Source organism: Saccoglossus kowalevskii, chromosome 4, assembly GCF_978046115.1.
Source record: "Saccoglossus kowalevskii chromosome 4, keSacKowa6.1, whole genome shotgun sequence".
Classification (NCBI taxonomy): domain Eukaryota; kingdom Metazoa; phylum Hemichordata; class Enteropneusta; family Harrimaniidae; genus Saccoglossus; species Saccoglossus kowalevskii.
The window spans coordinates 29,470,668-29,486,109 of record NC_140644.1 but is presented as its reverse complement, the minus strand read 5'-3'; the positions used below and the strand labels follow the sequence as shown (position 1 = coordinate 29,486,109).

Below are 15,442 nucleotides of genomic sequence, written 5' to 3'. Positions count from 1 at the left end.
GGTTGGACTCAGAGGGCAACCTTGCTTAACTCCATTTTTAGTTTTAAATTGTTCTGTTATTACATCACCTAATTTGACTACTAAATCCATATTAGTGTACATGTTCTTAATTATGTTGTATACTTTTCCGTTGATGTTGTTACGTAGTAGTTTATAGTACAATGCTTTCCTCCAAATTGTGTCAAAACACTTTTTGAGGTCCACAAAACAACAGTACATTTTTTTCTTTTTTTCTTGTTGTTTCTTTATAACTGTGTGGAGAGTCAGAATGTGATCAACTGTTCGTTTTTTTCGTCGGAATCCTGCTTGGTTCGGATGAATAATCTTATTATTTTCTGTATGATTTGTGATTCTGTTGTTTATGATTATACTAGTAAATACTTTAGCTATGACATTACCAACTGATATGCCGCGATAGTTGTTTGTGTCCATCTTGTCTCCTTTCTTGTGTATTGGAGTAATAACACTAGTGCTCCATATTTCTGGGTAAATTCCTGTTTCTAGCACACGATTGTACATATGTTTCAATGCTTGTTTAATTTGTATGTTGCTGTATTTTAACATCTCTCCTGGAATACCGTCTGGTCCACTTGCTTTGTTATTTTTTAATGCTCCTGTTGCCTGCACAACTTCTGTTAATGATATTGGTTTATTCAGCTTATGGTTGTCTTCTGTTTTATTCTCTAACTGTTTTAGTTGTGTTTTCATTTGTTTTATTCTATCTAATGTGGCAGAGTTATTGTTTCCAATTGAAAGTGTTCAGTCCACACTGAGTGTGGGATTTCTTTCAGTTTGTAATTTACTTTGGTTTATTTTCTTCCAGAATTCTTGTGCATGTTCATTTTCATTTGCTGATTCAATGCGAGATAATATTTTTTGTTTCTTGTCTTTTTGCATGCTTTTTACATACTTCCTGAAGTCTTTTTTCTTAGTGTAGTAAAGCATTCTGAGAGTCCCATCTGAAGGGTTTTTTTGTAATATATTTGCAAGAGTTTGTAGTTCTTTTTTCTTCATGTTACATTGCCTGTCTGTGTACTTAACTTTCCTACGCATGGTCTTCTTCTTTGTTTTTAATTTTATGGAGCATTTGTTTGCTATTTTGTGTATCATCTCTTGGAATTGTATTGCCATATCATGACTTGTGTTGTTATTATTGTTTACTATGAATGTGGACACAATATCTTCACTCTCCTTTGTCTTCATATATAGCTTGTACATGCCTTTATTCATTGCATTCCATTGATAGCATTGATGTACTGGTTTAAGGACTTCATTCATATCAGTGAATTGCTTGTATTTTGGTATTTTCAAGATAGTTTTGATAGGACAGTGGTCACTTGCCTGTTGTAGTTGTTCAACTTTAAAATGAAGGATATTCTGTAGTAGTGTTTCACTTGTGATTGCATAGTCCACTGTGCTGGCACCATGATAACCGTAGCATGTCAGTTGACCTGACCAATCTCCTGAAGTCCGCCCATTTAATATCCGTAGACGATTTTCTTTACATAGTTGTGTTAGTTCCTCTCCAAATTCATTCTTCCATGTATCCGTGTTTCTCCTTTTTTTGACTATTTTATCATATGTATATGTATCTGGTAATGGCATGTTTATGTGAAGGTTGTCCTGTTCATCTTGAATTGTATCTTCAAGGTCTTTTGTTCTAGCATTAAAGTCTCCTTGTATAATGACATGTCCATTGAGGCTATACTGTTGGATTTCTTTGTTGATTTCGTCATATGGATTGCAGTCATTGTCATTGTAGAAAGTGGAATTTTTTGGTGGAATATATATAGTACCTATGTAGATGTCCATTTCAAGGTTGAAGAAGTCTTTCGACATTTGACACCAAATAGAGAAGTTGCTAGACTTTGACATGATCTTGACTCCACTTTTGATACTATTTCTGATGAAAATACTGATTCCTCCTGATGACCTCCATGCTTTTTTATTTTTTGTCCTAATGTTGTGATAAGTATAATATCCCTTAGGTTGTGGTATTAGTTCTTTACTTTCAGTATTCAGCCATGTTTCTGTCATTCCATATATGTGATAATCTTTAATGTGTGGTTCTATATCTAGTGAACCTTCTGTTTTAATGTCTATAGTTCCTTCTCTTGGTTTGTAGTTATATCTTAGACCAGCAGTGTTCCAATGACCAATTGTAATGTAATTTGGTGTCATAGTATCATTGTACTTTTTATTTCTTTTTTGTTGTACTGTCATTAACAGGTTATTTCAAATTGTGTTTCAATGCTATGCCCTTTGTTGTATCGATCATATCCTCTGGGAGTATTTCTTTCTAAGGGCAGTACATATCTTCTTTGTCTTCTTGTATCACTGTACTCATTTGTGGTGTCTAGAGGATCACTTTTTTGTTGGTGAGTATGGTTGGAGTGACTATATTCTCTGGATGCAGGAAATTCTCTTGGTTCTCTTGGTTGATTTCTTCTCGGTCTTCTTTCCAGTGGGTAAGACTTGTTGATTTTTGTATTTATGTTAGAAATGAAGCAATGAGTTCCTGTATCAATGTTAAGATGTATTCTGTCTCTTCCTAACATGTTGGGTGTTATGTTATCCATTACAATGAATGCTGTATCATGTGATTCTGTTTTTCTGATGTATCTGTTTACTGCGTTCATAGTGTTGGATGTTGATTTGCTCCAGTGTTGGCGAGGGAAGATTTCACATAAGAACACCTTTGTTCTTGGATACTTCCTGTGTGTTTCTTCTAGTAATTCTTTCATTTCATTCTTTATTGATTGAACATCTGAGTCATTGTCGATATCATTTCCACCAACGTTGATTGTAATACTTCTAAGACTTGTTGGAAAGTTATTATCAGCTATGACTTCTCTAATGTTGGATATTACAGCACTGCTGTAGGTGAGTACCATTTGGTTCTTGGCGAGATATCTGTTTTGTATGTATTTTGACTGTGAATCACTGATGAGTAAGTGTTCTACTTGTTCTGGGATTCGTCTTATTTTGGATGGTCGTACATTACTCATGTCTTTTGTATTTGGTGTTAAATTTTCCCTGCTGACTTGGTTTTCTTTTGGTGTGTGAGAGTGTTGTCGTACTATGTCACTATATTTTTTGTTTTGATTTTGCACTGGACTTTTATGTGGTGTTAACATTTTTTCTTGAGTATAATCATCCTTCTGGTAATTGTTTCTCTTTGATACCACTGTCCATAGTTGTTCATTTACTGGTGTACAAGTAGATGTATCTATCTTCTCGTGAAGTTGTTGGAATTCTGTCATAATTGTAGTTGTTATGGATGATTTAATGTCTTGTACTTCCTTCTTAGTTTGTTCTTGTGCATTTATTTTGTCACTTTGGAATTGTTGTAGTTGTTTTGTATGTTCCTCTTTTAGTCTTTCAATTTCTGCAGTTTTCCTTTGTACATCATCTTTAAGTCGTGTGATCTTGATAGATTTCCAGGCATTGTCTTCTGATTCCTTATTTAATGACTGTTTTGTAGTTTCTAATATCTTTTCTTTATTTTGCAGCTGTTCTTTTAGGGACTGTATTTCTTTATCTTTCTTTGATATTTCACTTCCGATTTGTCCTTTGTTGGTGTCATTAGATATTTTCTTGAGAATGTCGTTATGACTGGTTGAGACTTTTGCATCCAGTTCAGTTATCATCATCATATATTTGTCATGTTTTTCTTCCATCATTTCTATAATTGTTTGTAGCATATTAGTATCATCTTTGTTGTAATCATGACTTGTTATCGATTTGTTTATGCTTACAGGAATTTTACTTGGTGTTTCTTCTCTTATCATCGATGTTGGTGTGTGTTGATATCTGGGCCTGGTGCTTGGTGTTCTTGTTCCAATATTTGTCGTAATTGAGTTAGCGATCCTAGTCTGATTAGTTGTGATGTCATCATTCAGTTGATGTTTGTTGTCAGGATCAGTGGTTACCTCTTCAGATTCTGAGTCACTTGAACTACTATCGCTGTATCTTATAGGTTTTGTGGTCGTTCTTCTTAGCCGTTGTCTTGTTGTATCTGTTTCTTTATTGCTGATTTTTACTTTCAGTTGTAGTTGTTTCTGTATGTGTCTCATCAGTATTAATCCTTCATTCATTATCCATTTGTGGTAGGAGTTTCCTTGTATCAGCAGTGTTCCATTTCTATAAACCTTAATAGTTACAGTATGGCCATCTTGATTTGTTAAATGCAGTTGTTCAGTTTTTTCCTTCAGTTTAATTTCATATTGGTGTTGGTTCTCTGGGTACGCTTTCTTCAAACAGCTTAACCAGATGTCAGTATAGTTCCTATTTGATATCAATGTAACTGATTGTTTGTTTATCTTGACCTCCACATTGTTTCCTTGTAACTGGTCAAAGGAACTGAAGAAATCTTTCAAGCTCTCTTCCTTAAATGTTTCAACTGGTATTGTTGCTATGACATCTACAGTATTACTGCCCATTTCAAATTTGACCTGATTTGACCAGTTTCGTAGTAGGCTTTCACTGTGTTTTGTTTTGAGTAATTTGTCTCTCCTTTGTTCTCATTGTTGTTCTTTGTTCAAGTGTCCATTTTGTTTTTTGAGCATTATAGGTCATACAATGCACAAACATGTAACAGTTTTACAGATGATTTGGCTCAAGTTTTACAGATGATTTGGCTCAATTAGACTTGAGAGTTCTCTAAATGGTTTTCTTCTGAGCAGTTAACTTTACTGGTTGTCTTCTATTGTCCTCCAGTTAATTTATTAGTGTAGCCATTGTTTACTCTGCTTGTTCTCCTTCCTGTTATCCTTGGAGTGTACATGACAGCATGTAGTCAGAGTTAGAGTAATCTAAAATCACTGTAGTTGGCTTCAGCAACAAAATTCAGACAAGAAATTGTACTCACTGTTATCACTGTATATTCATGTAGCTGTAGGGTATAATTCTCAAATAGTTTACAGTATATGTCTTATATAACCAGACTCTGATTATGCAGATTTGAAAAGGGTACCCCTGTATTGAAAAGTCTGCTAATCCATTGATGTTTTTTGGTGATCAAATTATTGGACTGGTGGGAGAAACAAAATGGCTGTCCCAATGTACTTTGTTTAGCAAGAAAAATTACTTATTATTTGAAATAAACCTGTCATTCTTGTCAAGTCTTTTCCAGAAATTAACAGTTGTGAACTACCCCATTTAGTGAATCAGTAAAAACTTGATATCTTTATTGACTTGTCCATAGCCTGTTTTACACTGGTATAGCTTTCACAGTTTAATTTGCCATTTAAAAAAAACCCATAAAAAGTCAGGGGTGTCAACAGTGACAGTTAATGTTGCTGATATATACCATGATTTATTGTGTGTGTAACTTTGTTAAAATGGCTCCTAATCACTGTACAGGTATATTAATAGTGTTGGGTACTCCAGTAGCAAATATGGAAAATACCTGTACATGTAGGTTTCTCTCACTAAATGCAGCAAAGTGTGACGGTAACTTTGTATGTGTGTACTGTATTATATTTAACAATTTTTCTTACTGAATTCAATTTATAGTGGTTTGCAGAGTGTTGTAGTATCTGATGAAAAACGCAATCAATTTATAATCAAGTTTTGGAATGGAGTACAGGTAGGTACATTTGGTATTACCAGATTACAGGCAGGCAAGGATTGACAAATGCAGTACAGTAGGAATATATGGTGCAAATTTTAAACGTTGAATAATTGCAAACCTGCTAACAAGCCAAATGCCGCTTTTACAGAATGTTTAATTTCATCCTTTTTGCTCCAGTATAGTAGTAGACCTTCGCCAAGATCTTGTTAAGAGCAAGAGAGCCACAGGGCTTGTTTTCACCTTTCAAATAGTGTTTCACCCTCCATAGGTTACATAGGTCCGGAGAACAGTGAAAATGATGAGAGAAAATGGAATATTATTTGATGGGAAAACAAGTCTGTGGCTCTCTCGCTATACATCTTTTATTTTGAAATTCTGAAGATATTTAGCACAAATATATCAAGATATCACCCAGAGTTATGGGGAAACCAGGATTGTCATTGCATATTACAGCGTATGGCACTGTGGGAGTGTGTACAAATCCTCAGCAGTCGCTGGGTTTTTAGCTGTTGTATATATCTGGTAGTGTCGCTTATGTGTGGGCATCAAATACAAAGACCATGTTACTCAGCACTATAAATGTGGTGAAACCCATTGGTGGTGTTGAACATGACGTAGGTTGCATGTAACGTAAATTTCAATTGACCTCAATGTGATGACGCATACATTGTGGAATACGGAAAAAGAGCCTGAAATGTGCACTAATAACCTATGAGGTTATGACTTAGACATATCTCATTTATATTATTTTTAAGTGAAATTATTAATGGAAAGCATGTAGTATGTCTATTGTGGTTATTTGAAGTCTGTAAACACTTTCTATCATACTAAACTGGTCACCAAATTATTTAGCAACTGCTTTTTCGTTTTACAATGAAATCTAAAGCTACGGCATGCCGAAATAGGTCTCGATTTATACAATGCCACCAGTGGCTGTTCCCGGCTCCATGTGTCTAGGTGTGATGTCATACATGCACACTGTGGTAATATGTATTACATAAATTTCATATCAGTGCATGTGTGTGATATGGTCCCAATTGAAATATTTGCTTGACATGTTACAAAACCTTGTAAATAACTACGTTCAATTACCCACCATAGACTCCGATCAGTCAAAATGACTATTTTGAACTGTAGGCATTAATCAGCGATTCTGCCAGTGACAGAGAGATAGAATCTAGGTCAGGGGAAGCCCCATGACCCCAAGATTCTCTTTCCCTTAAGTCACGAACCACATGACCGAGGCCATATGGCAGCGCCATAGACGGCTATACACTCAATCTTTCTTTTTCTCTGCATCTATGGGGATGAAGTTTTAGCGTCTCTGCTGGATCGCCTGCCTTTTTTCCTGTTCGTGTGTCTAGCTTGGATTGTTGCCGCTGCACGGCATCCGACATTGTAGCTGGTAGGATAAGTTTTCCTTGTCATTTTACCCTCGTGTCGTTTTTCCCATTTGTGTGTAGTATTTTTCACAACAAAAAAATTAAAACCCGGCGCCACTACGTAACCAGTTGTTGGTTTCGCGGCGGCACCTTTTACAACTGTATTTCGTTTTTCCCTCATGCATGTGTTCTTTTATTTGCAATGTATTTAGCAATGTATGGATGTATGGAAGCGTGTTTGACGCTCACCTCTGCAAGCGGGGGGGACAGGCATGTGTTCGGCGAGTGGCCAGGTCACAACTTAGTGACTCCTTAAGGCCTTTGGGGAACTCACCTCATGGGAGAAGAGAGCACCCCCTTCGCAACTGCCAAACCCATTGCCACATATCCCTGTCATACACAGATTGCGCCGGTGTAGTCCGGTTTGGAGACAGCGGGTGACCGATCCCTGGACCTTTCCAGGTGGTGACATCCTGTTACGGGATACCGCTGAAATCTACATTTCCCCTGTCAGTGTCCCCCTGTTGGGCACTGCCAGGGGACTCCCTCAAGGCGGAAGCAATCAGACAGGAAGTAACAGTTTGCTGGTAAAAAGCACCATACACAGTGTACATCAGCCGGAACTAAGTCCAGGCTTCTACCCAAATGTGTTCGTAGTACCAAATGTACAAGTGGCGGGCGTCCAGGACCTAGGCAGACTGAATCAGTACGTGCTCCTTGATCGGTTCCACTTGGAGACACCATTCAGGGTTCTTCTCTCCATCCACCGTTTCGCCTGGCTAGCCCCCACTAGACTTAAGCGGGGCCTACCTGCACATACCGATGCACCCAGCGAGTTGTCATCTCCTTCAAATTGCCCAGCTGGGCCAAGTATTGAAATTTTGGGTGCAACCCCCCCCCCCCCCCCCCCCCCCCCCCCCCGTTTGGGTTAGGCACAGCGCCCTACAAGTTCACCAAAGTGATGAAACAGGTAGTGCTGCTGCTTCACCAGATGTGGGTACACCTCAATCCGTACCCAGACTACTGGTTACCAACAACCTGGGCAAGGGGTTAATAGCTAAACGTGTCAGGCTAACGCAGGATTTACTTCACCTGTTGGGCTCATTAGTAAATCAACAAGTCCGACCTGGACCCAACGCGTAGTTGGGCATGGAGTTTTGACACAGAGGTAAGCTTGGCTTAGCTATTTCAAGAGTGTTGCTTAGCGCTAAGCAGCCTAGCCGAATGCCTAGTCAGCGTTCTCTCAGTGTCCCTCTGAGAACTAATGGAATGGAATAATGACCTCGGTTCGAAGGGTCGTTCCCCAGGCCTCACTACACCGCCGCCCGGTATGAAGCTTGTTATAACGCCAAGCTCTCCTATGGGAACTAGATAGACGGGTTTCGATCTCGGACCAAGTGAAGGAGGCCCTGTTGGTCGTCACTAGCCAACCTCAGGCAGGGGGGCCCCCTTGGACCCACTCGCCGCAGGTATGACTCTAGTAACAGATGCCTACCCCAGTGTTGGGGAGTGCATCTATTGGACGAACAAGCCCAAGGATATGGCTCCCGCATTAGTTTCGGGACTACCATATCAACCGACTCGAACTGAGAGCAGTGTACTTAGCACTACCACGCTTTCTACCTGTAGTTCGAGACCACAGAGTCTTGCTCCGCACAGGCAACGCAGCGGTGGTCTCCTTCAAGAAGGAGGGGGGCGCATTCCCCATCGTTGTCAGTCCTAGCGGAGCAAATCCTCCTTTGGTGCCTGGAATACAATGTGGAGCTAACCGCACACCACCTTCCAGGGGTGAGGAACAGTCTGGTGATGCCCTTTCAGGGCGGCTCCGTCTCCAGAACACTGAGTGGCTGATACAGCCTCCAGGCTGTTTGGCTGTGGACGGTCCAAGGTTAGACCAGTTTGCCGCACCCCGGAACACCAAGCTCCCGATGTACGTAACACTCCTGCTGACTCCAGGAGCCTGGGCCAGGGTCGCTTTGCTACCCTGCGGACCCACTTAGTTGTGTACGCCTTCTCTCCCTTTCCGCTAGTTCACCGGGCACTGGAGAAAACTGCGACAGGTGCACACCTGCATATTATCATTGGTCGAACCAAATTGGCCAAGCAAGGCCTAGTATCCACTTCTGTCAGAAACAATAGTCGAAACACCAGCAGGTCTTAACTAGGGTGTTGAGTGATTATTTGTGGAGTGTTTCATCCCAGACTGGGAAAAGACCTTTCATCACTTTTCTGTTTGCTCGGAAAACCCGCCACCTATCGGCGTCTGACTCTGCCTACAGTTCAAAATAGTCATTTTGAGTTGCTGATACAGCCTCCAGGCTGTTTGGCTGTGGACGGTCCAAGGTTAGACCGGTTTGCTGCACCCCGGAACACCAAGCTCCCGACATACGTAACACTCCTGCTGACTCAAGGAGCCTGGGCCAGGGTCGCTTTGCTACCCTGCGGACCCACTTAGTTGTGTACGCCTTTCCTCCCTTCCCGCTAGTTCACCGGGCACCAGAGTAAACTGCGACAGGTGCACACCTGCATATTATCATTGGTCGCATCCAATTGGCCAAGCAAGGCCTAGTTTCCACTTCTGTCGGAAACACCAGCAGTGCTTCTGGACTTGCCGGACTTGCCGTCCCAACCAGACGACGCACTACCAACGAGCCCAGCAAGTATCACTTACACGCATAGAGGCTCTCAGTAGACCCGCACATACAAAAGCCTTATCTGAGCGGGCTGCCAACGTTCTTGCCAGGGCAAACAGGGATCCCACCAACGCGGCCTACATTTCTAGGCTGCGAGCATACACTGGTTGGTGTAGCGGAAGGGAGATTGATCCATATCATCCCTCTATTGGCCAGGTAGCAGGCTCCTTCGTCCACCTGTTTGACGAAGTGGGTTTGTCCTACACAGCGATCATTGGCTACAGGTCGGCCTTGTCCCCCACCATTCAAACGTACAAGAACAAGACTAGCCGATTGTCCTATTATTAGGAGACTATTTACTGCTTTCCAGACACTGAGACCCCATACAAGGAAACCGCCCAACTGGGACTTGTCGGCTGTGTTGTACGCTCTAAGCAGACTGCCCTTTGAGCCTCTCCGATCAGCACCACTCAAATTTTTGACGTGGAAAATAGTCTTCTTACTGGCCCTTGCCTCAGGTAGGCGTCGGCCAGAGCTGGGTGCATTGTCCTTCTCGGATGATGTACTGCCGTTATGGACAATCAAGTTGTGCAAAAGACACGAATCAGGTTTCTCACCTAGAACCAAATCCCAGGACACGATCCTCACCCGATCGTCATCCTCCGGCTGGAGGGTCAGGAGGAATTACTTCTCTGCCCGGTTCGAGCACGGAGTTGCCACCAAACCTTACTAAGGATTTGGGACGGGGTGCCAGGCACATATCTTTGTGTTATGGCCCAAGCAGGCAGGATAGGCCGGCCTCCCCAACTTCCATAACCAGGTGGTTTACTGCGACTGTATTAGAGGTCTATAATATTTTAAATTCCTCGACACAGAGCTTGCAGAGACACCAAGTACGAGCACATGAGGTCTGTGTGATTGCTAACTCGCTAGTGCTAGCGTCAGGCGCCCCCCTTGAGCACACATGGAGGACAGGCTTCTGGAGAACGCAGAACGTCTTTATCCACTACCACCTAAAAGACACCGAATTCATTGTAAAGGGTCTCTCTAGGTTGGGTCCCGTCGTTGGTTTGCTGACCCAGCCCGAACGACCGCAAGGATCCCTGCGCATAGGCAATAAGTCAGTCTCGGCATTTTATGCGGACAGATCTCTCTACCGTCAGCACTCCCCTGGAAGCTCCCAGGTCCCGCTTTGCCGCCTATGCCCTCATGCAGAACAGTTTCGGTCTTTACTTTGAAAGCTTACTACCCCCCAGAATTCGGTTGGGGGTCTAGCTTTCTCGGGCACACCAAACCCTGTCACCGTAGCAGCATTTTGGCTTCTTGCTCCAGGGACAGCACAGGCAAGGTAAAACACCACCCTTTTTTGGGTCTTAACTAGTGTGTTGAGTGATTATTTGTAGAGTGTTTCATCCTGGACTGGGAAAAGACCTTTCATCACTTTTCTGTTTTGCTCGGAAAACCTGCCACCTATCGGCGTCTGACTCTGCCTACAGTTCAAAATAGTCATTTTGGCTGACCGGAGTCTATGGTGGGTATGAACTATGTAAGTAGGCGGGTTCGGAGAACCCTCGCCTAAGTTTATTAAAAGTGTGTAATTATGTTAACTACATAAGTTAAGGTAGTCAAATAGTAAAATGAGTCTGCATATATATAATAAATATATAATCCCTCAGAATCCCCCCACCCCCAGACTGAATTCCTCAGTCATGTGAAGTAATTTTGGACTAGTGACTCCCCTTATACCTGTCTTCCACACCTGTAACTTGGAGGTATACAGCCACTATACAGGGAGTCACTTGTCCCTGATGACAACACACTCATTCGGATTATAGTGTATATATATAAAAATCCACATTTTGTGAGTTATATATATAAGGCCATCTCATGACTTGGCATTACTAACATATAGCTTAGTGAATATTTAATGTATTTAACTTTTCTGATCAAAACATTCAAAACTAAGTTTTCTTGTGTTCTGAAATAAATTTTTGTAGAAGGCGAATACTGTAAATGACCATTGCTGGTTGTAGCTTGGATGTATAATTACTGTAAATATCAAGCACCAGTGTTCTCCCCAAAGCGTTTTAGCGTAGCGGGGCCGCTACTCTATTATTTATGCCGCTACTCTGAGAGATTGCCCGCTACTCTGTGGCATTTCCTGTTATTCTTTGTTTTAGCTTGTAAATACACGTGCGAATCTGTTAGTCAGCGTCATCAGCGTCCGGTACTGTGAGCCAAATCAGGTGTGAATGGAAACATGTCAGTGATTACGCGAAGACAATGGACTAATACGGCTTTGTACTTCGACAATAAACACTTTCGCCCTATTTAATTGGGGTAATAGCGAGTATTTTCTCAGTAGCATATTCGGCTGGAAGAAGCAACGATGTCAAACAGCAGAAATATTACATCGTGGTTCCGCGTAGAACGCCCTGCTGGGCCCCTGGTTGCAAGTGATAAACCCACCAGCAACGCGGTCACTGGTACCCCTGTCTACAGTGGTACTAAACGCTGAGAGAAACATCCGATGGCAAAGGTAAAAAAAGTATTTATTTGTAGCGTTTTACTTGGAAGCGTATTTTGACCTAGTTTTGTAAACTTTTGTATGGCTTCATTTTTTGCCGATCGTCGAAACATTTTTTTGGAAACGACTTTCTTTCTGGAAGTTCAAAAATTGTTTGCTATGATTTATCAAAATAACTAATACTAGTATTGTGTTTTGAAATAGTTGGGTAAATTTTATCGTGGCAATTTTTTAGTTTAGCGACTTTTCAAAATGTGTTGATCGTGACGATATTTTTTAAATACAAGTATTGATTCGCTCCTATTTCTTATCTTTTAGGAATGCTGTGTCACATATGTGGAAAATTCAACTTAAAAACATCCAGAAATAGTTTTTTGGTATGGAATTCTATGCCATGTATAAATATTACGAAATATGCTATCAATAAACACGCACACTCGGAGATGCACAAGAAGGCCATGTCATTAGAAGTGGGAAATCACGGCGTTCTCAAAAGCTGCAGATCACTGGGCTTCCATGAAAGTCCAAAGAATCAACATTACATAGAAATCACACAGCAGCAGATTCATTTAATCTTGTACACGGATTTGTTAAAAAATAAAGACACAATTTCATCCATGCAAGCCTGTCATTATTGTTTTCTTTATCTCCAGTCATATGCTAATGATATGTAAAGTATATGCAAATTAGCCGCCACTCTGATACATTTTTCTGGGGAGAACACTGAGCACACTTTTATGTAATATACTCACCATGATACGATAAAGAAAATGATCAGAATCTAATACAAGGTATAATCATATACATTGTATGTAGTTATATCTGTTATGGATTGACCTTTGTGCATACATGTACATTTCTATGCCTGTCCATTTGTTTCATGATCTGATTCAAGGTGGCTGATTGGCTACCATTTTAATGTTAAAAAGGCATCAAAATCAAGCATTTTTCTCATGATGAACCCTGATTTATATAATGGGATCAGAGAGCCAATTGCAAATGGTGTTCATAATCCATGTCCTCGACGAACATTGACTGATTAAATTCAAAGGAAAGACTCATTTAAGTTTTTTTCACTTTATCCAACTCGGACATGAGTTATTCAACCATATACAATGACTATATCATGGACATTGATTTATTCGCTCACTCACTCACTTTTTTTTCAGGCTTACCACATTGAAGACATGATGAAACCCAGTACTTTTATTGCTGCCTCTAATTTGCAGTTTAGACAAAATAGGCATTCACAAGGACCATGTGCTTTTGCTTCTGAATATTCTGTATTCACTGAAAACCCTAAAGCGACTGGCATTAGGATGGCATTCCTAGAATTAAAAGCAGCAATTCAGGTATTGTATGTCATAATTACATTGATACATGAAAGTATTTGCATTAACTTGGTGGAAAAAACACAAATTCACAAACCTGTGCATTGTATGCATTTTTTTGCTCAGAAGTTTGACCAATACTTTTTTAGCAAAACATTTTGGTAAATTTATTCAACAACGAGTAGAAGGTTTTGTATCTCCCCAACACACTTAATGTGCGTACTTCCTGAATAAAAATCAAATGATTTTTAAAAGTTTAAACACTGTTAATTAAATGTATGTACATCAATTTATTTCATAGTCTCATTAGTTTACTATTATCATTTTGCATAACCCATTACTCAATTATCTTGTTCATAATGTCGAAGCATGACAAAGCTTAATGGTGGATATGCATGTAATTTCATAATTACATCATTTTCTATCTGGAAAATTGCGAGGTTCTGGGGGTTGGTTCTCGGAGCTGACTGTTTACTTGGCAGTATAAATAAGATTAAGTCTGTCGTGCCTTTCAAACAAATTTCTATTACAACTGAAAAATGTCAGAAGTAATAGCTATGTCATTTTGCACACACACAAAAAAAAACATTTTACATGACCTTGTGTTACCTAAATTCATGTTTTTGATGCTACTTATTTTCCAGGATCCAAAAGGTTTCATTCAGAGCATGACAAACGTTGGCATGACAATCGATTGTTTCCCAGTGGGAAAAAACACACAATTGCATATTGTGAGAAATGAAAGTAGTGATTATGGAATACAAACTCGCACCTTATCCCCAAGTGTAGCAGTCAGCAGTACAGCATCAAGTGTTTTCTATGGTATGAAATATGATTGTGACATTCAAAGTCCTATAACAGCAACCAGCAGCCGTAGTTATGCAAGATTGAATGTTGATAGCAAGAAAACTGTGAAGACATCTGATGTGTTTACAGAAGATAACCAATCTAGGAGTGCGGATAATAATAGTAGCTCTGTTACACCTAATCAAACAATCACTGGAATAAAGTTGAACTTCAGATGTCAGGATTTTAGTTCTCACTTTCCACAGACCAACTCTCCTGCCAACTATCTTGACCATATCCCATCACCACCACCGATACCACCACTTCCCAGTCCCCTACCTTGTGCTGTCAGGAAGTGTTTCAAACCTCCTCTTAGGACATCATCTAATATCAACCCTGGAACTGAAGGTAGACCACAATCTAAATGTGCTAGTCTTGCCTCTTCTTGGGAGCAAAGTGACAAAGATGAAAAGTCAAATATAGATACTTTTAAAACATCAGTAAAAAAGATGCTGCCGTTGAACAATTTTACAGAAGCCAGTTTATCTCATAACTTAAACAGTGAACAATGTGAGCAACTGCCCATGAAGAATATAACTTGCGAATTGACAGAGTTAGATAAACAGCTTAGTGACAGTGAGGCAAACTTAACTACTGTTAATGACATAGGAAATGATGAAAAAAGTGCCCATTCCGGCAAAGAAGAATACACTGAATCAGATGCAGAGTTAAAATGTAAAGATACACAGGATGCACTTCTTCTCTTGCATTTATCCAACCTTGATGCTTCATTGTTTTTGGACTCTCCTCCCAAAAGAGTTACAAGATCACAGACTAAAAAACAGCCAGGAACTTGAGGTTTATATATTCCAGGCTGCTTGAAATGTAAATAAAGTTTATGGAACTTTTTTGCTTGGTTTCCGCTCATTGAAGTTCATTATTATTTGTACACTATTAACATGACATCATTCATTGAATTAAAACTGATGAACATGCTGTTTTTGACTCCCATGTGCGAAGCACAAAATGGGAGTCTTTGCAGTTAGTGTGTCTGTATGTGTGTATGTGTGTATGTGTAAGTAAGTAAGTAAGTAAGTAATTCTTTATTGCTATCGTATCCCATTTGAGATCTTGACAAAAAGTACAATAAAGTCAAAAACATGTAATAATAAAAAAATGAAAATAAAAGGAAATACTAAAAATACAGT

At 40.0% G+C, this 15,442-nt stretch overlaps 1 protein-coding gene across 1 annotated transcript in view; it reads left to right on the top strand.

Moving 5' to 3' along the window:
- The window catches only part of LOC102803273 (uncharacterized), a 67,429-nt gene extending 52,287 nt beyond the window's left edge, over positions 1-15,142 (top strand). The window contains exons 16-18 of the mRNA XM_085498384.1: positions 5,518-5,590; positions 13,287-13,469; positions 14,093-15,142. Coding sequence (XP_085354510.1) covers positions 5,518-5,590; positions 13,287-13,469; positions 14,093-15,091 — 1,255 coding nt within the window. The 3' untranslated portion in view covers positions 15,092-15,142. The remainder of the gene's footprint in view (positions 1-5,517; positions 5,591-13,286; positions 13,470-14,092) is intronic.
- The last annotated feature ends 300 nt before the right edge of the window (positions 15,143-15,442 follow it).